A 25,016-nucleotide genomic window follows, 5' to 3' on the forward strand; every position below is an offset into this window, starting at 1 on the left:
CATGCTGTACGGCAAATGTCCTGACTCGTTGTATGGTTGCGCTCCTCCCGATCGAGGGCCCTTGGGAGGCTGATGGCTGCTCGACGGGCACCGCTTAAGCGCTGCTGGGGCTCGTTTGGCAACTCCCTTCTTCTGGTCATTTGGGCTTCCTCCACGTTTATGTATTCGGTGGTCTTCTTTTGCAAGTGGTTGAATTCCCTTGGGGGCTTTTGAATGAGTGATTTGAAGAACTCGCCTTCGGTGAGCCCCTAGGTGAAGGCGTTTACCAGCACGTCTGAGGAGACCGTTGGGATGTGCATAGTTACCTGATTAAAGCATTGGATGTAGGTCCTCAATGCTTCCTTGGGCCCCTGCTTCAGCGAGAACAAGTTCACGCTCGTCTTCTGATGGCGCTGGCTGCTGGCAAAGTGGTGTAGGAACGCCGCTCGAAAGTCCTTGAGGTTGTGGATTGATCCATCCGGCAACCTCTTGAACTAGCGTTGTGCCAACTTAGAGGGAGTGGTGAGGAAGACCTGACACTTCACCCTGTCAGTGTACTAGTGAAGTGTGGTCGCGTTGTCAAATTTGGTCAGATGGTCATCCGAGTCAATAGATCCATTGTATTATTCGATCGCTAGCGGTGTATAGTGGCTCGACAGAGGGTCATTTAGAATCCCCTCTGAAAATTACTGATTGATTTGTTCGGGCAAATCATCCTCCCTGGATGCCTTCCTTTTCCTTGCATCCCGAACAAGTGCATCATCTGAAGAAGACCTCCAATCCTTGTCCGCTCATCCCCTTTCCTCCGATGGGGTGTTGAACAACGCTCGATGGAAGGGGATAGGTGCATTGGGCACTTCCCCATACGTGCCATCCGACTTCTTGCTATTACCCCGAGTGGATACTCGGTTCGCTCGGTCTCCGTGCTCAGTTAGTCGACTAGCAGCTGATGCTGCGAGCTCCTGCGCTTGGCGTTTGGCCAGCGCCTGTCGTTGTTGCTACTTCACTATCGTGGCTGCTCGGCCTTGTACCAGTATGCCGAGCTCCTCTTGTGTCAATGCCACCATGGTGAATTGTCCAGCGCCCTCCATCTTCTCATTCGGATGCAGGCTACATTCCCATAGACGGTGCCAGAATGATCCTGTCCGAAAGCGGAGAAGTTGAAAGCTAGGGATGTGGAGGCTTCGTTGATCGGATGTTGACCTCGCTTCGATCTACAAAACAAGCAACGTCAGTGCCAAGCCAGGGAAGGGGTCCCCGACGTTGGCCCTCTGATGCTTAAGTCAGTCACCAGAATGTGGAGAAAAGTGGAGCAACTATAGAACTATATGCAAACAGTAGATAACACGTACCTCCGTCGGTGGTGGACCCTCCTTTATATAGAGCCCTGGTGGGCTACGTGTGCGCTTCTCAAGGCATGGGCACACTCTCCAATATGTCCTATGAAAGAATTTGCCAGGAAAGTACCTCTGACAGCATACCTTAACAGGGCATGCATATCCCTGACGAGACAGTAGAAGCTTCCGCCATACATTCCGCCTGTCGATCATGCCTTGTGTCAGCGGCACTACATCCCAAAAGGATGTCGAGAGATACTACAGTGGTCCCGTTACTTGACCAAGATGGGTGGTCGCTCGGCCGGGACTCCGCTTCGTCCACGACCAAGTCCCATTGCTTGGTAGAGCAGGGTAGCTGCTCAGTCGTGATCCCTACGCTCTATCGACCTCAGTTGCTCTCCCGTGCGGTGACTATATAGTAATATGTCCTTCCCCGTTTGGATTAGCTATCCAATCTCCGCCGACGTCCTGCTACTCCATATTGAGCGTCGGCTGTCTTACGTATCATCCCAAGCTGGACGGATGATCTGCTCGGACATGTCTCCCGCCAGTCGGGCCCTGACTATCGACAGGCCATTACAATTATCTTCCGTTCGATCCTTTGATACCTAGATGTTGACCACTTTAACTTTAACTTTTACCTTGGTAGTTAACCCCATGTCAGATAGACCTCCCTCTATTACCGCATCATTAATTTTAAAACATTTAATAAAAATGTGAGAGACATTTTAAAAATGAGTTCCAACTTAACAGCCTTTATCTTCTTGTACAATAGGTATTAATGCTAAAATCGGATAAATCATTATCTCCCACTGCCACTAAAGTACCATGGTCCACCACCCTTAAGAGTTGAGTTATCTCCTTGCATTCTTCTTTCCAAAGCATATGCATATTTGGCGTAGCAGTCTGATGTTGCTGAGGTCTTTAAAAAGTCGTCCTTTTCCTTGTTTTGTCATCTCCATCTTATTATTGATTTGCCGCGTTGAAGATTAAATAATCCGAGGCTCGGTGTCCTTTTTTCCTTCTATTATTATTATTATTATTATTATTAAAAACGCTTCTTTTATAATTAGTTTTTTTTCCCCCTGGGCACAATGAAACATACGATGGAAACAAAAGTTTAGTTTTTATGATTCTATTTTAATATTCAAATGGAAAAATAAGATAGAATACTAATTCTAAAGGATGAATTATTGCCTCCAATGTTTATTTCATCTCTCTTAAATATTATAGATAGAATAAGTGAATCAACCGGGCTAAAGTCCAAACCGACAAAGCGCTAAACAAATGGAACGAATCACATCGACCGAGAGAGTTGAACAAAACAAAAAAGCCTAGCGAGCAAACATGTTTACTAAAACGGACTGAATGAATAAACCAAACACATAGAATAGGCTAGGCTAGATGATCGAGCTAGTTAAGTGGATCAAGCAAATTGAACTAAACAAGCTGAGATAGCCACCCAAGAAATAAAATATAGGGAGACATTCGAAAATCAAACAAAAAGAATCAATTAATTGAAATTTTGGCATACTACAATTATTCATTTTATGTTGAGGCTTTTAGAATTTCCCATCAAGAGCTATGTAATTAGATTACCATAACTTTGCGTATAAATTTAAAGATCCATTTTTTTTCTTATCCTTAATTGTTTCAGAACACTAGAAATAGAAATTATAGCCTTGAACGTACCTGCATAAGAAAAAGAAATCAGCTTTATAAAATTAAGTGAAGCCAACTTATGTTTCAGTTTATTTGTGTCGGAGAACAAAAAAAATAGTCAACTGAACCTTCAATCATTAGACAGGCAAACATGTGAGGTTAAGCAGGTTCAATTAGACAGGCAGAGTCTTAAGAAAGAAAACTGGAAAAATGGGCTCGCATAAAGCTCTGCTTAAGCACTTGTGTGAATCCCAGAAAAAAAAAAAAGAGATTTGATAATGAAGGGAAAGTAAAGTTGATTTGGATTCGCCATGCGTTTGAAAGTGATCACTTTGTGTACAAAACATCCTCCCATGGGTGTCGATAGAGTGGCTGCTTCAATCTCTTCTGATCAAATGTGTGCCTGTGGATTCCAAGATTAGTGTTATATATAATGAAGAAGCAAGAATTCAATAAAAAGCAGGTAAACCATAAATTGTGCCCCAAAGGCTTATATTTCATCATGGTAGACAAGATTAAATTATTCTCAACTTCCTTCTAAAGGCGAGGAAGCCAAATCTAACCTAAAATGCTAAGGCATATTGGTATGATATAGACATGATCAGAACCCATATTTGGAGATGTGATACTATCTTTAACGCGTCCATCTCAGTACCAACGTCATTATAGATAGAAATGAGGGACCAGTAGAGCATGTTAAAGGCCAAGGGAGCCCAATCTAAGACAAAATATTGTCACTGATGGAAAATCTCTTAGTATTTAAGCATTTATAAGAATCCTCTTTTGATGATATGAGGGAAAGGAAGGGAAGTGACAAAGAAATGTACAGAACAATGAAGCGTCATATGTAACTTTGCAAGTCTTTTTCTCTTCCTTCCCAACTTTCCACCTAAGTTTACAGACCCTAAAAGGATTAAATATCTACTTCAGTTTCTTATTGACATAGTGGACAAACTCATAAGGCAAAGAGAGGTTCACTGATCAAGTAACTAGCTACCAGGTCAGTCCACTGACTCTCAAATCAATTCCTCTCTTAAGAGAGACTAAAGACAGCACATTGCCTTCGCTAGGGAATATGACGGACTAGATAAATCCTATCCCTTTATTATTTTTTTCTGCCACCAATGATTAATACCGAAGAAAATGAAATCCATGGAATAGAAGGGCTACAAAATAAAGACAATTGAAAAGTGAATGCTTGACTTACCCAATCAGACCAATTGAGCGTGCCAACACAAACAGACCATTTAGATATCCAATTTCGACAATCTCATCGATTTCTTGTTTGCTGAACATTCCACTTCCAGCTAGAAGATCCAAGAAAAGAGATCCAATTGCGCCATCAACATTAAGAACCAAGTTGTTTGCCTTTGAGAGAGTGTACGTCTCAACTTGCACAGCATATTCCATGTACTTTACAGACGGGAAATGAGTGTGTGCATACTTTTGCAGGAGCTCCACTCTCTTGTCTCTGTTGTCTCTGCTTTTGATCCTGTTTCCCCAAATATGGCATGTGTCATTAATACGAACAAAAGCTTAGGATGGCTACGCAAAGTGTCCAGTGATAAATGGAGCATCACTAGCATATATATTGCTACCTTTCCACTTCTTATATATATATATATATTTGAAGATGGAAGGCAATTTGCAATGCTAGTAAAGAATATCCACCTCCAAGAAAAAAAAAATAACTATTGACAAAAGTTTAAAGTAAAATATTCTTCTGTTTTTTTAATCTTTACCAAATTATTTCATTCATGCCCAGAAAAGGTGGCTTAAACCAAACTAGTCATTCAGATTAGATATGAATTAGGGAAGCCAGTCTAATCAGTAAAGTTACAGTTTGGCTGATCAAAGCATGTGGTGTTTAACTAATGCTTATCTAAGTATCAATGTTTCTGGTGATAGTGTGAGATCGTGTTATAACTATTATTTGGGATATTAAGCAATTATTTTATACATGCTAGTACCAATCAGTATCGTCATAATAACCATTTCCTGCATTTATTTTTGGTCGGGCACACATTAAGTTGTAGTTAATATCCCTACCAATCAAAGTGTAAAAACATCTTAAAAACAACTATGGATATTTAAATCCACATCCATGTTGGATACTCGGTATCTTTCTAATCATCTCAGAGTGAAGACAGGAAAGAAAATGGCATGTCTTTTTTTTATTTTATTTATATTAGAAAGACTTGACCCCAATTTGAATCTTGACTATCAGTATTAGGCTATTAACTCATCATATATAAAACAGATGTCTTATATGTTTTGAACTAACTTTTTTGACATTCACAAAATTAACTCGGAGTATCCTTCTAATCATTTTAGAGTCAAGAATGGAAAGAATATGACATGCCCTTTTTATAATTATATTAGACAGAATTGGCTCCAAAGATACTCATTAACTCAGTATCTTTCTAATCATCTCAGAGTGAAGACTGGAAAGAAAATGACATGTCTTTTCTTTCTAATCATCTGAGTGAAGACTAGAAAGAAAAGACATGTCTTTTCTTTCTAATCATATCAGAGTGAAGACTGGAAAAAAATGACATGTCCTTTTTTTTATCATATTAGAGAGAATTGGCTCCATATTTAAATGACATGTCCTTTTATCATATTAGAGAGAATTGGCTCCATATTTAAATTTTGACTATCAGTATTAGGTTATTAATTCATCATATATAGTTTCAGATGTCATATATATGTTTTCAACGAACTTTTTTGACATTCACAAAATTAATTTTTATTTCTCTTTTTGGATGTTTATCCTACAGTCTCAATCAGACACAAAATATTATTAAGTATCTTGTTAGTAGGTACTTAGATGAACTTTAAAACCACATAAAGAAAACAAAAGGAAGACTGCCTATGAACTTCATTAGTTAAGCAAGCTAGTTTTATAGAGATGTACAACAAAATCCAAAAAAAAAATAATCAACTAATTGGTGATCGGTCATGTGTATAATTTATGCTTTGAAAGTGGCATGAGAGTTCTGGAAACTTGTTTGACACTATGAGCAATAGTTAAAAATCATGAATATCTTTTATAGAATATAGAAAATCATTATAAACTCAGAGATATAAACCTGTGTCCTATTCCTGGTACTCGAATGCCCTTCTTTTTCATGCCTTCAACAAACTCATAAGGGGTGAGGCCCTGAAAACAGACACATATTTAGTACTACTGCAACTTAATAAACAATAAACAAAAAACTTATATACTCACTTTTTCATATGCATCTTTGAAATACCGAGCAGCATCATCAATTGCCCCACCAAATCGAGGACCAATTGTGAGTAACCCTGTATTTGAGAAGTTGCTCATTTTTCCTTCCAATGACCATAGGCAAAGCCCTGGGTTTGACTATTAACATGAGCCAAATAAAACTGAACTCACCTGATACCAGACTGGAGACTAAATCCTTTCCAGCCCTTGCTGTAACTATAGTGTTATGAGCACCAGAAACACAGGGACCATGATCAGCACATAACATGATGCAGATCTAACAATTGCAGAAAGAAATGATGTGAGACTAAAGGTTACAGATATCACATAACATCATGAAGATCTAACAATTGCAGAAAGAAATGATGTGAGACTAAAGGTTACAGATATCACATAACATCATGAAGATCTAACAATTGCAGAAAGAAATGATGTGAGACTAAAGGTTACAGATATCACAAATATTAGCAGATCGTGTTTGCATAAAGTAACTAAAATATTAGTCAACTCATCAAATTGTTAAAGAAATAATATTTACCAGTCAACAACTTAAAACAAGTGAGAGAAACTCATTTTCCAACAGACCTCTATGAATTGTGTGCAATAACGTGGTAGGCTACGCTTGAACCACAAAAGGGAGATGACATCACCCACACCAAAGCCACTTTGGACAATAGTAGACATAGGTACGCCAGCATAACAAGGTTCGTCACCTGTGAATAGAGATGCGACTTAGCAAATTGTTAAGCATTGAAAGTCCATTTTGTACGAGGAAAAAAATTGTATTAAATTGCACCTCTGTCATCTGAAATGGTAGAGATGATATGGGTTGGAGCCCGGACCTTCCCACTTTTGATTGCATATTTAAGATCCTCTGGAATTTGAGGTGGTTTAATTTCAGGTACAGGAGAAATCTTCCCTTCCTCAACCTACCCCATAAAGAGAACAAGATATAAATACCAGCATTGGCATTCTTCTTAAGTGCACAGAAATAATACCAATTGATATCATAGAAACAAACTGAACCACAACAGCATACCAGCTTCTCAAATGTTTCTTTGATTGCAGTCTCAAATGCTTCATATGAAGTTGGAACAACTGCTCCAGCATCTCTGAGTGCCTGATTTTTCACTTGTGCTGATTCCAATTCACCACCACTTTTTGCACCCTAGTTTAGTAAATCAAGAAATGATAAAATAAGAAGAAAAAATGGATTTGGATCATGGTTAGCAGAGATGGTCAAAAAGACACAATATGAAAAGACAAAGTTCAACTCACAGCGTGGCCAAATTGCACTTCAGATTTGAATAGACGGGCACAGGTTCCACTAACCCAAGCCACTACTGGTTTATGAATTTTTCCTTCTTTTAGAGCCTCAACAAGGGAGTATTCATCTCTCCCACCCAATTCCCCCAGCACAACTATCATCTTGACCTATATAGAACAAGGAGTTTAGTAATTTTCCTTTTCTAAGGAGAAGCTTATATTGATTAATATTCAACTACAGTTTATCTTAATGCATTACATGACAAGTGATCCAGAGCTTGAATTAAACATGGTATTCACTAAAGAGCTTTTTTTCCTATAGTTAAGGAATGTTATTTGCTGACGGGCTTTTCTATACTACTCAAGAAGATTAATTTCAAGGTAGCTTACTTGAGGGATGTTGTTAAAGCGCAGAACATGATCAGAAAGAGTTGAGCCAGGAAAAACATCTCCTCCAATTGCAATACCTGAATAGCAAATCAAAAGAACTCATATCAAGATTTTACAAACAGAAGTATTAAAAACCTGGAAATAACAGTAATATCACCTTCATAAATTCCATCCGTGACACGGGCAATTGTGTTGTAAAGCTCATTTGACATGCCACCCTATAACGACACGAAAAATTATTATATCTGACAAGTAATACAATAAAATAAAACAATTTAATTTGAGTTTTTAGCCAGGAAAGAGGAGCCATTTTTTAAGACATAGTCCACTAGTGCATGGATAGTGGTAATGTGAGATGAGGGAAAATTGTGTGATGTAATTTAGTTTCTAATGAATATGAAACATCAAGTATCATGGTACAAGTTTTACTAGTGGTATACAATTAGTATGATTTGTGTTAAACAAGGAAACCATGTGTTCTCCATTCCATGGTATACAAGTCAGAATTAGTTAGTTATTGTTTTGTGTCATTTAGCCATCATAAAAAAATAAACTTAGAAGTAACACAATTGTAGCAATATTAATCCATGAAGCTCCCTCTAATGTGGTTTCTACAGAGGAGTAGCCTTCCACCAATATGGTTTCTAAAAAGATCTAGCATGTACTAAAACAAAGTTAATCATGAATCTAATGCTACTCTCCCATCCTACTATGAAAAAAAACCTTACCAATGCACCAAGCCTAGATCTCCCATTTGGTCTGTTAGCCTAGGGGCAAATCACAAAGGTTAAATACCCTTGCCATATTCTGGATTCTAATGTTTGATGCAATCAGGAAATTAGCTTTGATGCAAACATGATGCATGCCACATTAATCCAAGAGATACAAATTAATTAAAACAATTAGAATGATCATCCACAATCCCTATATTGATACTTCAAAATGGGCTTGTGTTTGTGTTGTCCGAGTAAAATACAACATATTAGATTGTTAATCATGTTCCAATTTCTGAAAAGATGCAAGGAATGTACACAAATATTATATAATAAATTATATCAAATATGATGATATATACAAATATGTAGGGATATTTATATTAGATGCATATTGCTAAATTTTACACCAAGATAGGCAGGCACCTGTTAAAGGATGACGTCCAAACTTTTTACTACTAACTACAACTCTACATAGCCAATGAATTTTACATAGAGACAGGTCACCTATTAAAGGATAGTGTCCAAATTTATGACTACTAATTACAACTACATAACCAATGTTGTCCGGTGTTGCTCCATATAGTAAGACTGTTATAAATAAGAACCAAAGTCAGAATACAACAGTATACCAATATCCATATAGGCTACACCTACACCAAAGCTATCGTGTGAGTAAAGTTAATGCTTGCTGAAAATACTCTGTTTGAAGCTAGCATAAGAAAATACTATTTTCTGAAAATGGTACTAATTGAAAAGATTCAGCATCCCTCCCTATAAGAGATATGTTCATTGTGTCAAAAATACTATTTTATGAAAATGATACCATTTGAAAAGATTCAGAGTATTTCCCTTTAGATATATTCATTATGTCAAAAATGCTATTTTCTGAAAATGGTATCATTTGAAAAGCTTGAACGCCCCTCCCTTTTAAGGGATATATTCTTTGTGTTTTCAAACATATCTCAGTACTATGAAAGTTACTCGGCATTCTCATACATAATTGTATAGGAAAAAAATATCTCTGGATACCATTTACTAGGTTGCTTTACATGAACACTATGTACAAGTTCAAGTAAGTTGCAGAGGTATGACAATCCAAAAAGTTCCCAACAAACAAAAAAAGGACTTTGGAACTTTCATCTTATTAACAAAATTGTTTGACAAAAGAGCTATATGATCAATAGAACCGTGGATACACTCATAAATTGTCTAGGACAGTAAATACCTTCAGTTGGTGTCTAATAACTTAGAATAAAAGGTGGCAGCAAATCAAGGTCATTGGGAATGAACACCCACAGAAAATATTGTCCAATTGCTACTTTTTTACCATAGATAGTAATAATAAATTTGCTACAGACGAAGGATAACACCATGCAAACAAAACAAGTTTAGAAAATGAAATAATTCAATGAGAGTATAAGTACCGATTTAGACACAAATCCAACAGATCCAGGCCTGTAAAGCTTGCATTGAATTATATTGTCAATTGTTCCAGCAGTGTCACCAATCTTAAAAGCACCAGCTTGAATGCCTCCAACAGTGGATGGACCAATAACTACCTGAAACGAACATTGAAAAGGTATTGAACATGAAAATGGAAATTAATGCAGGAACTATGCACAATAAATCAACTAACAAATGCACCTCTCTTTATATTTACTACCAATTTAGTGTTTTTGCTATATAATATTTCAATTTTAAAAGTTCAAGTTTTAAGAGCTAAAGTATGTTCTGTTCTGACTGAATTACAAGAATTCTTCAGACTTGTTCATGTTTCTAACCTTGTTATTAGCTCTTGCATATGCAATTAGCTGCTTTGTGTCTGACTCTGGAACACCTTCAGCTATAATAGCAATTACTCGAATGGTGTGTTGCTTCAAAGCTGACATAGAAGAGGCTGCCGCACTGCAATAACAATGAAGCATAGTATCAAAAAAATGCACTGCTTTCTAAGCATGCAAAAAAAGAAAAAAAAAATCCCAAACCTTCTGAATGATGCAAAATTGATAAAAACATCAGCAGTTGGGTGTGCAGCACATGCTGCTTCAATTCTGTAGATTAATCATACAAGAAACATCAACAAACTGTTCAGATAATCAAACAATAGAAGCTAAAAATTACTGTTTAATAAATTGAAAGAATGATTAATTGGCACTTTCGAAGGAATGACAAAAGAAAAGTTATCAAATCCATGTAAACCAATTTCTAACAAGTAAATGAAAGCTATCTGAACTTACAGGTTTCACTCAATAGACTATTTTCATTCATAATAAAATGGTAATTAATGTATCAAAATATCTCCTAAAAGCATTTAAAGTAGTAACTATGTAGTATTATCTATTCACTGAAGCATGGTTTAAAATTTCGAATCGCATGGAGTTTCGGTCGGGAAAGGGAACGTTACAGTTTCAGTACCGTATCAAGAGGTGCTGACATATTTTAATATAAATATTTAAAAAGTTAAAAATACAAAAAATATTTTTTAAAAAAAAAAGGAATTGTGGAGCCCCCACGATCCTCCCGGCAGCCTCCATGACCCCACAATGGCATGCGGTGCCGTATCGGGCAATCGGCAGAATGACAAATGTCACCCACTTCGTCCGGCATGGCACAAAATTGTAAACCTTGCAATGAAGTAAATAACTCATTGCACTATGTGATATGCTTTGTACTGTAATCATTATAAATGCAAACTGTACAAGGAATCTTGCAACATGCTTCAGCTACACTTTTTTGTAACCCTAGATATTACTGCTCATTTTTTTTCTTGTTTCTTGCCTTATTGCAAAAAAAAAAAACAAATCCCTTTGTGTGACATACTTGAAGACAAATTCATTGCACCAGAAAAAGAAATGGAAATATACATCTGTCATCATGATGGTGCACTCTGCATAAAATAGAATGAGATATACCAGAACGAAACCTACAGATTATATTGGTCCAATCATTTTATTGCATAAGTAAAAATTGAGGGATGATATAACTGCATGAATAGTCTTAAGAGCTAATGTAGGTATAATATGCCTTACGTTGAATGGACGGGAATTGCAATTTCTTCCTGTCCAAAAAATAGCTTTTGAAACCCCTCTGAACCAGGATTTATTATTCCAGCGACAGAAGGTGTTTCCCTTCCTATAATCAAACAAAAAATTCCAAGACAAGTGAAAAGTGTAACCCTCAAACATAAGCACAAAGGGTGCACAAGAAGAAACAAAAAGATATCAACAAACCACAAAGGAAGTCGAAATCAAGCATCCTCTGGATTGGAAGTTGCTTATAATTGTAAAATAAAGCTTGAGTATTTCGCGAGAAAATTTGCCCAGTGGCCATTATGTGAGTGAGAACAAAATGCAAGCTGTGAACAATACAAATTAATTAGTTCCTTTTACCAGAAAGAATAAACCTATAATTATGCATACAAAGATCACATTTAGCAAGATATATCAAATTATTGACATATAGATGTCTTCTATCACTCCATTTATGTAAACTATTGCAATATTAATAACATAAATAGAGTGTGGGAATGAAACCTAAAAACAAAAGGTATGGAATAAATACCTTCGTGCATTAGTTATTACGTTCCAACACTGGTCATTTGACCAATATTTTTTTTTAGAGAGATTCCTTCCATTTTGCAAATTCAGGTAAATGACAATGTCCAGAAGAAAAATAAGAAATACTAGCATTTCAACTAGTTATAAAAAATATATTTGATCCACAGAAAAATCATACCATTCAAAAGAGAAAAATAAACAGTTAGATAATGTTAGAATAGAATAGTCAAACCAAGCATCAATTATCCAAGACAACATAGTTGTGAGCAGGATTCATAGCTATGATTGGAAGAAATCTTTGGAAGATTAGTCATCCTCCCTAATAACTCTGAAGTTAAACAGCCCACTTTAGCTCTTCCTAGGAAGATAGGATGCCTACTAAATCCTTCCTTCGCAAGGGAAAACACTCTACACCTGAACTGCCTGTTGCAAAAGAGTTTGTTGAACCTATTGCAAGACTGCAACGTTGTTGATGATATTTGGATTAAAGTGCTGGATTTTAGCTACATGCTATTTCCCTACAAATGATACTTTGCATGACAATTGTCTAAGAGCCAGTACTAAAAGGATCTCACTCACTATTGCTTCGAATGATTATGGTGAGTATTTGATATAGAAATGTATTGTATTTTTATTGGGGAAGGGACACCGAATTCATTTGATCAGTCAGTTTATCAATTTTCCTTTTGATTCAGCGTGAAGCTGAGATTGAGGTATGAATCCATTTTACTCTCGTTCCTACTCTACCAACCCACATAAACAAGTCATAAAGACTGATTACAGTATCTTAATTTATGATTCAAAAAACATCCTCTATAGAAATTTTTATCATTATTTTTGCATTCATCAACTTCAATCTTCAAAGATACTAAACTAGTCACACGGATTGAGTTACAAGTTTAGAATTTCATTCTCTAGTCAAAAACTCCAAAATGTTTACAGAAATAAAGCACGGCCAATCTAGGTTCCGAAGATTCTAATCAAGCACGCCCTAGAATCAAGAGTTCCAAAAATGTACGCACTTTGAAAACATTGGCCAATACATAAAAGGCTTCACATCAAAATCCAACTCGGTGACTATATTTCTGCAGAAAAACTCCCTAGATCTCATGCGAGTATTACAGATGAAGATCCAATATCGAAACACATAGAGATCCAGGAAACGCGAGAAACCCCGGTATTGAGGATTGACAACCCCGACTTGAATCGACCAAATGAGAAAATAATACTTCAAAAATGAGCGATTAGAATGACAACTCCTCAACATGAACGATGAGCGATTAGAATGAGTGCGGGATTCAACTGGATTCAACTCTGGCTCCGCAGATCAACAGATCTCGACTTGCAGGAACGATTTTGACAAGACAAAATCCGAATCGGGAAGATTAATCTGATACCTACACGAAAAGAGAAAGCGAAGAGGCGAGTCTACCTGAAGAGCAACGAAATCGCGGTCCTGGCAAGGAGAGGGAGGAACTCAAACCGCAACGGGATCGCCCACAAGCCACAATTTGGAGGAGTGGGGCGTGGGGCGTATAAATAGAGAGACGGAGAGAGAGAGAGGTGGGTGGAAGAGCGGTAGGTGGTAGGCGACTGGTCACGTGCCAGTGGACCCCCAGACACAACCCCAACCTACTCGGCCATTCCGCAACTGCCAAGTTCACAGTACAATTAAACCAAACCGGGGTTTCAAAAGGAGCCAATTGAATGGAACTGGAAATGACGTCTCCCCTTGATAAAATTCAAAAAATGAGCTAGTAAATGCAGTAAGGAAGGAGAAAAAAATCTTCACAATTGATCAGCATACGTAAAATTAAAAAAATATATATAACTTTTATTTTTTTTTATTTTATAAAGAACACATTTAAACACTATTAGGATATTACATTTTAAAAATGTTGTTGTTTAAAATACAACACCATTATTATATTGATTTTTAAAAATTAATTTTTGAAAATCAACTTATAATGATATTAATTTTAAAATACAGCTGGTATTCGAATGCAGTATTATAGTAATTGACTGAGGAATAAAATGATAAATAAATACGTCTTTAATTAAAGGCATTTAAAAGTTAAGTAAAATTTTAGGAAATTCGTAAGTTAAGCACCTTTCTTGCAAAATCTTCCTGAAATAATCTAGTCTTGATGGCTTAACAAATTTAACATAATTTTTTTTATTTTAATATATTTTATAATAATCTTAATTGATTGGAAAAAATATAAATTTAATACTATATTAAATGCAAATTTAATCATATTAATATGTTGTCAGTTTAAAAATTCATCCAAAAGTATTTTAGGTTGGAATTTTAGATAAATGAATTTATTATTTCAAAAATAATAATGAATATTTTCCTCTAAATGAATGCCTAATATATTAATTTAATTTAATTTAATAAGGACGGTCATAAATTAGTTTAATTTTGTATATTAAATATTAAATTGATAAAAATAACTACTACATTTAATAATAGCCAAAAGACCAAGAAAAGCATACTTTCTAACGTCGTCGGTGTAAGATATTTATAGAAACTTCTCTCCTTACCGTATTGTCAATTCTAAGATGTAGGACTAAAGAAAACATTACATATTTTTTATATAAAAAAGGACATTAATGTAATTCTATTTTGAGTTTCACCAAAAATAATTAGTAAAGAGTCCAAATTCTTAATAAAATAGTAATATTTACTACTGGACCACGCCTCATGGGGGCAAATAGTGTTGTGGTAGGCCTTGGGGCTACGGTGCAGCAAAAGGGTGTCAAATTATCACTCAGATATTCACGGTTGGATCCCCAGCTATGACGTATTTACAGAAATTTTTTTTCCAAATGGGATGAGATACTGGGCTTCTGGGCCATCCATCGCGAGCACTTCCTGATTACCCAATAAGCTGATGGAAAACTTTTGTGAGATTGAACTAGTCATCCCATGTTCGGTGTTACCTGGTTCAATAATAGTGCAGTGACAAGGTATCTATTGGTCCCTTACCGACCGACAAGAGGAGGGTGAATAGCCTGCACAGTAAAAATAAACAAAATCCCTTCTCGAACTTTACAGCTTTATTAGTCTAACACTTGCATAAAAAAAAATAAGAGACTGAAAAAAAAAGAAGCACAAAAGGGTTACTTGATTTGCAATCAGGGGATTGCTAATCCAAGAAAATTGAAACTCACTAAATAATCTCCTTCAGGCGGAGAAACCTCTTACAGCAGTTGAAACACTCAATTATAAAATAAAACTAAAGAGGAATCAATTACAAGTGTTATTTCCATCTTTTGGGATCAGGACTTTATTTTATAGCGTTAGTCGAGGCACTTGAAAGGGTCCAGGCACCTGAAGGGGGGTAGAATTTTATTCCCATCGTAATAAATCGCTCCACATTGTGAAATGATGAAGTTTTGATTCCGGGCGCCCGAACCAATAAAGTCAACTTTCAATTGACTTTTTGGTTGGGTCTTCCGTTCCAATTCCGCTCACTTGAATGATTTCGACCATTCAAAATAGGGCTCACCCGAACCCATTTTCTGGCCTTCTCGAGCAACCTTCCACACCGGTTTCTCGTCCCTCGGAAACGTCACGCGCCTCCTTCTCATCCGCCCGCGTACTATTTTATGCAACACCTCATCCTTCGGACGCACCAAGCCCATCGACTCTATCTCGTGTCGTCCTTCTCTCTAGCTGCATCTTTCGTTCGATTTTCTGTGCTCCTAAGTTCCTACACACTTAGACACAATGGTTAAACTAAATAGAACCTAACTTGATTTGGTTGATCACATCAAAACTACATTGGGGTACTAACAATCTTCCCAAGTAACCCCAAGTTTGTTGGGATCCTTCGTACTCGGCTAGAGAGGGGGGGTGTGAATAGCCGCCCCAAATCGATCGCGTTTCTTCCTACAATTTGTTAGCGCAGCGGAAAATACAAATAGAAACGAAAGGAAGAATACCAAACCTTAACACAAGGATGTAACGAGGTTCAGAGATGAAACTCCTACTCCTCGGCGTGTCCGTAAGGTGGACGAATCCTATCAATCCGTCGGTGGATGAGTCCCCGGAAAACCGGCTAATACAATATACTCCTTGTGGGTGGAGAAACCTCGCCACAATATTCTTGCAACAGCAAGAAAGGAATACAACAAGAAATACAAGAAGACAAGAACAATGAATGTAAAAACACAGGTTTTCTTGCCTCCTCGCCGACTGGATTTCGTTGAAGCAGCAGCTCCTCAGAACACCTACAACAGCAGGATATCCCAGTCGAGAAGCTCACGCGAAGCTTGCGACGAAGAGCTCAACAAAGCTCAAGCACCAGAACAGCAGTTCTGTAGCAGAAGAGAAGAGGAAGTCCTTGCCCTGTAGAAGCCCTCAGCCCCTTTATACCTGCGAAGGAGAAACAGCGAAGAAACTAGCCATTGCAACGCAACGGCTAGAACCCTGATCGGTCTGCGGACCGATCAGGCCCTGCGCTGATCGGTCCTCCAGACCGATCAGCCAGTGCACAGCCTTCTGTGCGTACTCTGATCGGTCTGCGGACCGATCAGGATCTGTCCTGATCGGTCCCCAGACCGATCCCAGCTCTCCCAGCAGAGAATCGCTCGTCTCTTGATCGGTCGTGGAGACCGATCAGGCATACACCTGATCGGTCCCTGGACCGATCAGGAGCTTCTTTTCTCCGCTTCTGATCGTTGCCTGATCGGTCTGTGGACCGATCAGGAACTCCACAGTATGCTACTGAGTGGAATCTGATCGGTCACCGCACCGATCAGAAACATCGAGATCACCGATCTCGGACCGATCCAACTCCTAGGTTTAGAGTGCCCCCTCTAACCTAGTTCGGAGAACGAGCTACCAAGCCCTCTCCGACTCCATATGCCAAGCTTCACTCACTTGGACTTAACAACACCAGATGTCCGATCACCCTTGATCCATCTGGATTTTCCCTTGCCCGGCTTCACTCACCAGGACTTTCCACACTGCCTAACATCCCAGTTAGGACTTTCCCACTGCCTGGCTTCACTCACCAGGACTTTCCACACTGCCTAACATCCCAGTTAGGACTTTCTCATTCACCTAGCTTCACTCACTAGGATTTTCACCTGGCTTCACTCACCAGGATTTTCCCGAATACCTGGCGTCACCCACCAGGACTTTTCCCTTCACCAAACTCCACTCACTTGGACTTTCCCATTGCCTAACATCCCAGTTAGGACTTTTCCGTGCCAAGTCTCCATACTTGGACTTTTCCCGTGCCAAGTCTCCATACTTGGACTTTTCGCGTGCCAAGCTCCCTGCTTGGACTTTTCCAGTGCCAAGTCTCCATACTTGGACTTTTCCAGTGCCAAGCTCCCTGCTTGGGCTTTTCCGTTGCCAAGTCTCCATACTTGGACTTTTTCCCGAATCAGGTCAACCAGGTCAACCTTGACCTATGGTTACACCAATAATCTCCCAACCATCTATTCTTGTCCCATATCAAGAATAGAACTCTCTCACGAGTGTCAAACATCAACATGCAACTCAACTAGGTCAACCTTGACCTAAGGTTGCACCGACAATCTTCCCAAGTCAAACATCAAAATACAACTCGAGTCAAGTCACCTCGAGTCGGGTCAACCAGGTCAACCTTGACCTAAGGTTGCACCAACAATCTCCCCCTTTTTGATGTTTGACAAAACTCATAATCAAGTTAGGTTAACCCGATAACCTAACTTAGGTTTTCCAACCATCTTCCAATGTCCAATGTTCTTTCCTTGAACATTCTCTGGACATTCTCCCCTTAGGTTAACCCGATAACCTAACTTGGGTTCTCCAATAATTCTCCCCCTTTTTGACACACATCAAAAAGAATTCCAATGTTCTTCCTTGAACATTCCTTGACATTCTTTCTCTAGCTTAGGTTAACCCGATAACCTAACTTGGGTTCTCCAATAATTCTCCAATGAACACTCTCCCCTTTTTGACACACATCAAAAAGAAAAAGGAGGGTATCAAGGTCAAGAGTTTCTTCCTAATGAAAGTCCCATACCTTTCATTTGAAACTCTTAATTTCCCCCTTGATACTAAACTCAACAATCAACTTAGTGATAATCCCATATCACTAATCCTTAAAAGTCTTTTGGAGTAAAAACTCCCCCTAAAGGTCAACTCCCCCTTGACCATTGCACCAACAATGTCTTGGCGAGTTTCAAACCTTTAGAAATCCACAAAACCCAACTTCCAGCTGAAATTTCAGACCAACAGCTGAAAATCAGAAACTAGCACGCACTGATCGGTCCCCAGACCGATCCATGCTTCACTGATCGCACTGGATCGTCACTGATCGGTCACCAGACCGATCAGAACTTCCCTGGATCGGTCCGGTGACCGATCCACACTCTGAAATCAGAGATTTCTGATTTCCCTTCCCGGAAATTCAGAAACTCCTAATAAATTCCAGAAAATTTCAAAAATCGTAAAATTTTGAGGATACACTCCTCATACCATATACTATCACGGAAAAATAATTTTCTATGAAAATAGTTTCCATTTTTCAATCTTGATACAAAGTTCAAGAACTTTGAAATAGTTCAAGTTTAACTCAACTTTGTATCACAATGTTCAATGATGAATGCTATCACTAGGAAAGCTTCATCAAGGTTTTTCAAATCAATTTTAAAATGATTTTAAAATCATTTGAATTTAGGACCATAATCTTAGGGCTAGATGTACATGACTTGTACACAAGCTTTCCCTATGATCCTCCTTTTCTTGAATTAGGCTCATCTAGGTACAAAAACTATGCACCTTGATCCTAACTCATGATCCTAATATCTCACACACATCTAAGGTGTATCAAACCACATTCAAGTCAATTTGATGTGAGATATGGGTTAAGGTCAACTTAGGCTAAGTTCTCATGCATTTTCTAAACATCAATTTGGTCTCAATATCAAATTATATGTTTGTCCTTAAATCAATTTCATTGATTATAATGCAAGAGATGATGGCATGGCATATAATGATATCATAAGTAAAAACATGTGCCAATGTCATGATGTCATGACATAAAGTTTGAAACTAAACTAACACATGACATATAATAACCTAAGCATTATCATGGCATTTCAAATGATCATAAATTAAATATGATGTCATGACATGGCATATGGAAAACAACCATGGTAAGTTAACACAAATAAAATACCTAGATTACCTATCTAAGTATCCTTAATCACTTAGCTAACTTAAATTCTAATCCTAGATTGCTCAAAGTGCTCCAAGAAAATGTCAAAACCCAAATTGACATTTCTTGATCTCTCGTTTGATTTATACCATTTAAAATTCTACAAGAGTAGCACTTCTAAGTTAAGGCCCGGATTGCCTTGATTACTTAAGAGAATATCAAAATCCCAATTTGATATTTCTCTAGGTTTTTCCAAATTGTGTCAATTTAAAGTAAGATTAATATATTCTCACTTTGGCACAACTTACTCTTCCAAGGAGTGAATGACAAAGATTATTCCATTTCATTTTCAAAGGTTCCCAAAAACCTTGAAAATGCTCCTTGAGTGTCAATTTCCTCAAAGTTGGGTTAACTACCCTTCTTATTGGAGTTGACACTCTCTAACCCATTTATGGGGTAGAGAAGATGCTCCTAGGAACCCAATACCTATTAGAGCTCATTGGGTTCACTAAATATTCACTAGGGATAACTTCCCTAGCAACCCTCCTAATGACCCTCTTAGGCTTTGAAGCCTTGGTCATTTGAGTCTCATCAAGGTCAACTATAGGGGTGACTCCCCTTGTAACCTTGGTAATGGTCTTCCTAGCCCTAGGTTTTGTTCCATAATCAAATGGAACATTGTGGTAAGTGGGCTTGACCATTTGGGACTTAGGTTTGTGACCCAAACCTTTCTTGTCCTTGGACTTGGGTTTTTGACTCTTAAACCCTAGAGATGACTTCTCCAAGTTCTTAAGAGACTTTTCCAAAGTATCAAGTCTTGACCTCAAGACTTGATTCTCCTTCTCTAATACCTCAATTTTTGATTTGTCATTTTTCTTTGAGGCATTCCTAGGCATGTGTCTAGTTGATTTGGGATTCCTACCTAGGTTCTCCTTAACCTTAGATGAGGTAATTCTAGGGTTGGCTTTCCTAGTGTTATCCTTATCTAGGCTCACATGTTTGGCACCTAAGCATGTGTATCGATTTCTAATGTTATCATGCTTATCATTATTGACTAGTGCAATAAAATTTCTAGCATGCATCTTACTAGTAATGCACGAATGAGACTTAAATGATACCTTAGGGTTTGCCTTAGCTCCCCCTATAGAAGTGCTCGGTCTCTTGCCCTTGTGAGGTTGCCTCCCCCTCGGACAATGACTCCGATAATGTCCCCTTCGCTTGCATTGGAAGCACACCACGTGCTCCTTGCCCTTGCGTGTCGGGACTCCGGCTACCTTGACCTTTGGCGTCGGTGGGGTCTTCCTAACTCTCTTTGGACATTTGCTCTTGTAATGTCCATACTCCCTACACTCAAAGCATAATATATGTAATTTATTTGAAACTAAAATGCTTGAGTTACCTAGGGTTTGGGATGGATGACTCTCTCCTTCATCCCTTCCGGAGGTAGAATCTTCTTCTTGCTCCGATCTTGAACAAGAGGAACTCTCCTCCTCTTCTTCCTTGGATGTTGAGTAGCCCTCAACTCCCAATTCGCTCCCTCCATGATGTGAGCTACTTGGCTCACTTAACTCCTCTTCATGGCTTGAAGTGGAGCTCACTTCATGGAACTTGGCCAAGTTGTTCCACAACCCCTTGGCGTTGTTGTAACCACTTATCTCACACAAGATGTCATTAGGTAATGAAAACTCAAGAATTTTCGTTACCTCATCGTTGATCTCGGATTGGTGGATTTGTTCCTCCGTCCACTTCTTCTTTTCTAAAGGTCCTCCTTCTTTATCCATCGGAGGATTGAACCCTAATTGTACACAACTCCAATGCACTAAGTTAGTCATAAGAAAATACTTCATTCTTACCTTCCAAAACGCGAAATCGTCGCGGTCGTAGAAAGGTGGAATTGTGACATCTTCTCCGAACCGATCCATTCTCTAGCGACCTCGCTCTGATACCACTTGTTGGGATCCTTCGTACTCGGCTAGAGAGGGGGGGTGTGAATAGCCGCCCCAAATCGATCGCGTTTCTTCCTACAATTTGTTAGCGCAGCGGAAAATACAAATAGAAACGAAAGGAAGAATACCAAACCTTAACACAAGGATGTAACGAGGTTCGGAGATGAAACTCCTACTCCTCGGCGTGTCCGTAAGGTGGACGAATCCTATCAATCCGTCGGTGGATGAGTCCCCGGAAACCGGCTAATACAATATACTCCTTGTGGGTGGAGAAACCTCGCCACAATATTCTTGCAACAGCAAGAAAGGAATACAACAAGAAATACAAGAAGACAAGAACAATGAATGTAAAAACACAGGTTTCTTGCTCCTCGACTGGATTTCGTTGAAGCAGCAGCTCCTCAGAACACCACGAGATATCCGGCCGAGAAGCTCACGCGAAGCTTGCGAAGAGCTCAACAAAGCTCAAGCACCGAAAGCAGCTCAGTAGCAGAAGAGAAGAGGAAGTCCTTGCCTGTAGAAGCCCTCCCCTTTATACCGCGAAGGAGAACAATGAAGAAACTAGCCGCTGTAACGCAACGGCTAGAACCCCGATCGGTCTCTGGACCGATCAGTTCATACCGATCGGTCCTCCGCATCGATCACCGGCATGCACCTTTGCGATTCGATCGATGACCGATCAGCTCGCCCGATCGGTCCCTGCATCCGCCCGTCTTACAGACAGAGAATCGCTCGTCTCTTGATCGGTCGTGGAGACCGATCAGCATATCCTGATCGGTCCTGGACCGATCAGAGCTTTTCTCCGTTCGATGGTTCGATCGGTCGTGGACCGATCGGGAGGATGCCTGTTCGGTCTGATCGGGCACCGCACCATCAGGAAACACTGAGTATCACTGGATCGGTCTGCGGACCGATCCAACTCCTAGGTTTAGAGTGCCCCTCTAACCTAGTTCGGAGAACGAGCTACCAAGCCCTCTCCGACTCCATATGCCAAGCTTCACTCACTTGGACTTAACAACACCAGATGTCCGATCACCCTTAATCCATCTGGATTTTCCCTTGCCCGGCTTCACTCACCAGGACTTTCCACACTGCCTAACATCCCAGTTAGGACTTTCCCACTGCCTGGCTTCACTCACTAGGACTTTCCACACTGCCTAACATCCCAGTTAGGACTTTCTCATTCACCTAGCTTCACTCACTAGGATTTTCACCTGGCTTCACTCACCAGGATTTTCCCGAATGCCTGGCTTCACTCACCAGGACTTTTCCCCGTGCCAAACTCCCTGTTTGGACTTCTCCGTGCCAAGTCTCCATACTTGGACTTTTCCAGTGCCAGTCTCCATACTTGGAAGTCTCCATACTTGGACTTTTCAGTGCCAAGCTCCCTGCTTGGACTTTTCCAGTGCCAAGTCTCCATACTTGGACTTTTCCAGTGCCAAGCTCCCTGCTTGGGCTTTTCCGTTGCCAAGTCTCCATACTTGGACTTTTTCCCGAATCAGGTCAACCAGGTCAACCTTGACCTATGGTTACACCAATAATCTCCCAACCATCTATTCTTGTCCCATATCAAGAATAGAACTCTGAACTCTCTCACGAGTGTCAAACATCAACATGCAACTCAACTAGGTCAACCTTGACCTAAGGTTGCACCGACAATCTTCCCAAGTCAAACATCAAAATACAACTCGAGTCAAGTCACCTCGAGTCGGGTCAACCAGGTCAACCTTGACCTAAGGTTGCACCAACAAAGTTAAGTTAGGGTAAATTACAAACAAATAAAAAAAGGACAACCCAATGCACAAAGCCCCCGCTATGCAGGGTCCCAGGGAAGGATTCATTGTACGCACCTTTACCCTGCTTTTTATAAAAGGTTGTTTCCAGGATTCGAACCTATGGCCTTTAGGTCACAAAACAACAACTTTACCGTTACGCCAAGGCTCCCCTTCTAAATTACAAACAAATAACAGTTATAAATATTTTCAAGTATAAAAATTATAAAAAATTATATTATCGTCCCCCTAGACTTAATCTTCACTGCTCCTCCTTTGATTACATTAAAAATATGATACTTTAAAATGCTACTTGGAAAGTTTAAACTGAAAAGTCTAAGGGAACACTCAAAAAAAAATTGGATAGAGATAATTTCTAAATTCAAAAATATGAAAAAAAAAAAAAAAACATATAGTACTAATGCGTTAAACAAAATTTAAAAATTTTCTTTAATAGAGAATATAATATACTTTCAAAGAAAAATAAATTTTACTGAATAATAAAAAAAAAATAACATTTAGGAAAATTTGAAAATTTTTCTACAGATAAGTAATAAAATTATCTTTCTCGGAAAAATTAAGTTCTAATTAATTTCTAATAGAAATTTTAACAAATACTTAAAAGCATTAGTTAACAATTAAATGCTTCACAGTTAGTAATTAAATATTTATTTCAGTAATTGACTTCCAAACTGTGACGAGACATTAGGCCTTCTTGATTATTGGAACAACAACCACTTATAGACAAAGTCTTTTAATGAAAGTAATATTTAATTTCTCTCTGAAAGCCTCAAAAAAATAATTAATCTAAATATGATTTTGGAAGGTAAAATAGATTCCTATCTACCGAAATAATCAAAAATTTCTTAGGAATATATTTCTGTGATATTTTCCTAATTTGACCCTTATAGTATTTAAAATATCAATTTAAATTATTATATCTTCTAACATTTTGAATATGTAAGCATGCACGATCTTTCAAATATTCTATCTCTATTTTTCATTTTCTATTTTTATTTTGTCGAGATCTTCTAATCGACAAGATATAGCTAACGTTGATTTTAACTCTTTATTTTCTTTTTTTAACTTACAGTAATTTGTCGATAATATTTTTATGAACTGAAATAACTTGTCAGAAGGAAGAGACCATACCTGACTTACCTTATCGATCTCATAATTTGAAGCTCCCCTTGAAGTGTTGTTTTCTTCTTATGTCGCTCCCCCTTCATTGATACTCTCGATGTTCATTTTGGACGAGTTTGCTTCGTCTTCGTTTTCTTGGTGACTTGCCACTAGTGTAAGTCTGGCGAGGGCTTCTATCTCCGATTCGGATGACATGTTGTCCCACCTCATCTTTAGATTTCTATACTTGTTGGTTTGAGCTGACTTCTTGTTCTTTTCCTTGTCCTTGTCCTTGCTCTTCAATTTTGGGCAGTTATCTTTCACATGCCCTTCTTCATTGCAGTGGTAACATCTTACTTTTCTTTTTCTTCTTGTACCCTGCACTTGATTAAATTTTTTAATTTTAAATAACTTTTTAAATTTTCTTACCATGAGTGTCGTTCCTTCTTCAGATTTGCACATCTTGTTTAATGGATTTCAAATGTTGATTATAATTCGTCTAACGTACTTAATTCTAGATCATTGGATATAAAATAAGCATCTACTAATGATGCACATTCAGTAGTCCTAGGAAATGCGTTAAGCGCTACCTTAATGAATCTCGGTTACTTACCTTTTCTCCGAGATTCATGAGTCCGGTGATGAGTTCCTTTATTCTTGAGTGAAGGTGTGCAACAGTTTCTCCTTCTTCTAATTTGATGTTGTTGATCTGGTTCCTGAGCAAATCCCGTCTCGCAAGTTTTACCTCAGAGGTTCCTTCGTGTAGTTTCAGGAATTTCTCCCAAAGCTCCTTGGCAGACTCGTAGGCTCCGATCTGGTTAACTTCTTGTGGCGGTAAGACGCTCAGCAGATGGAATTCTGCTTTGTCGTTTGC

General features: G+C 38.5%; 1 protein-coding gene across 1 annotated transcript; it reads right to left on the minus strand.

Moving 5' to 3' along the window:
- Positions 1 to 3,013: 3,013 nt before the first annotated feature.
- Positions 3,014 to 13,690, minus strand: LOC121991693 (ATP-citrate synthase beta chain protein 1). Its single transcript, XM_042545700.1, has 17 exons — positions 13,572 to 13,690; positions 11,813 to 11,937; positions 11,612 to 11,714; positions 10,568 to 10,633; positions 10,364 to 10,487; positions 10,007 to 10,141; positions 8,024 to 8,084; positions 7,867 to 7,943; positions 7,489 to 7,644; positions 7,250 to 7,378; positions 7,007 to 7,139; positions 6,796 to 6,923; positions 6,382 to 6,487; positions 6,211 to 6,287; positions 6,071 to 6,141; positions 4,186 to 4,470; positions 3,014 to 3,381 (listed from the first exon to the last, which is right to left on the minus strand). The coding sequence occupies exons 2-17, from the start codon at positions 11,910 to 11,912 to the stop codon at positions 3,306 to 3,308; spliced, it is 1,827 nt and encodes a 608-aa protein (XP_042401634.1). The 5' UTR covers positions 11,913 to 11,937; positions 13,572 to 13,690; the 3' UTR covers positions 3,014 to 3,305.
- Between the last annotated feature and the right edge of the window lie 11,326 nt (positions 13,691 to 25,016).

The sequence above is a fragment of the Zingiber officinale genome, chromosome 6B (assembly GCF_018446385.1).
Source record: "Zingiber officinale cultivar Zhangliang chromosome 6B, Zo_v1.1, whole genome shotgun sequence".
NCBI classification, from domain to species: Eukaryota; Viridiplantae; Streptophyta; class Magnoliopsida; order Zingiberales; family Zingiberaceae; genus Zingiber; species Zingiber officinale.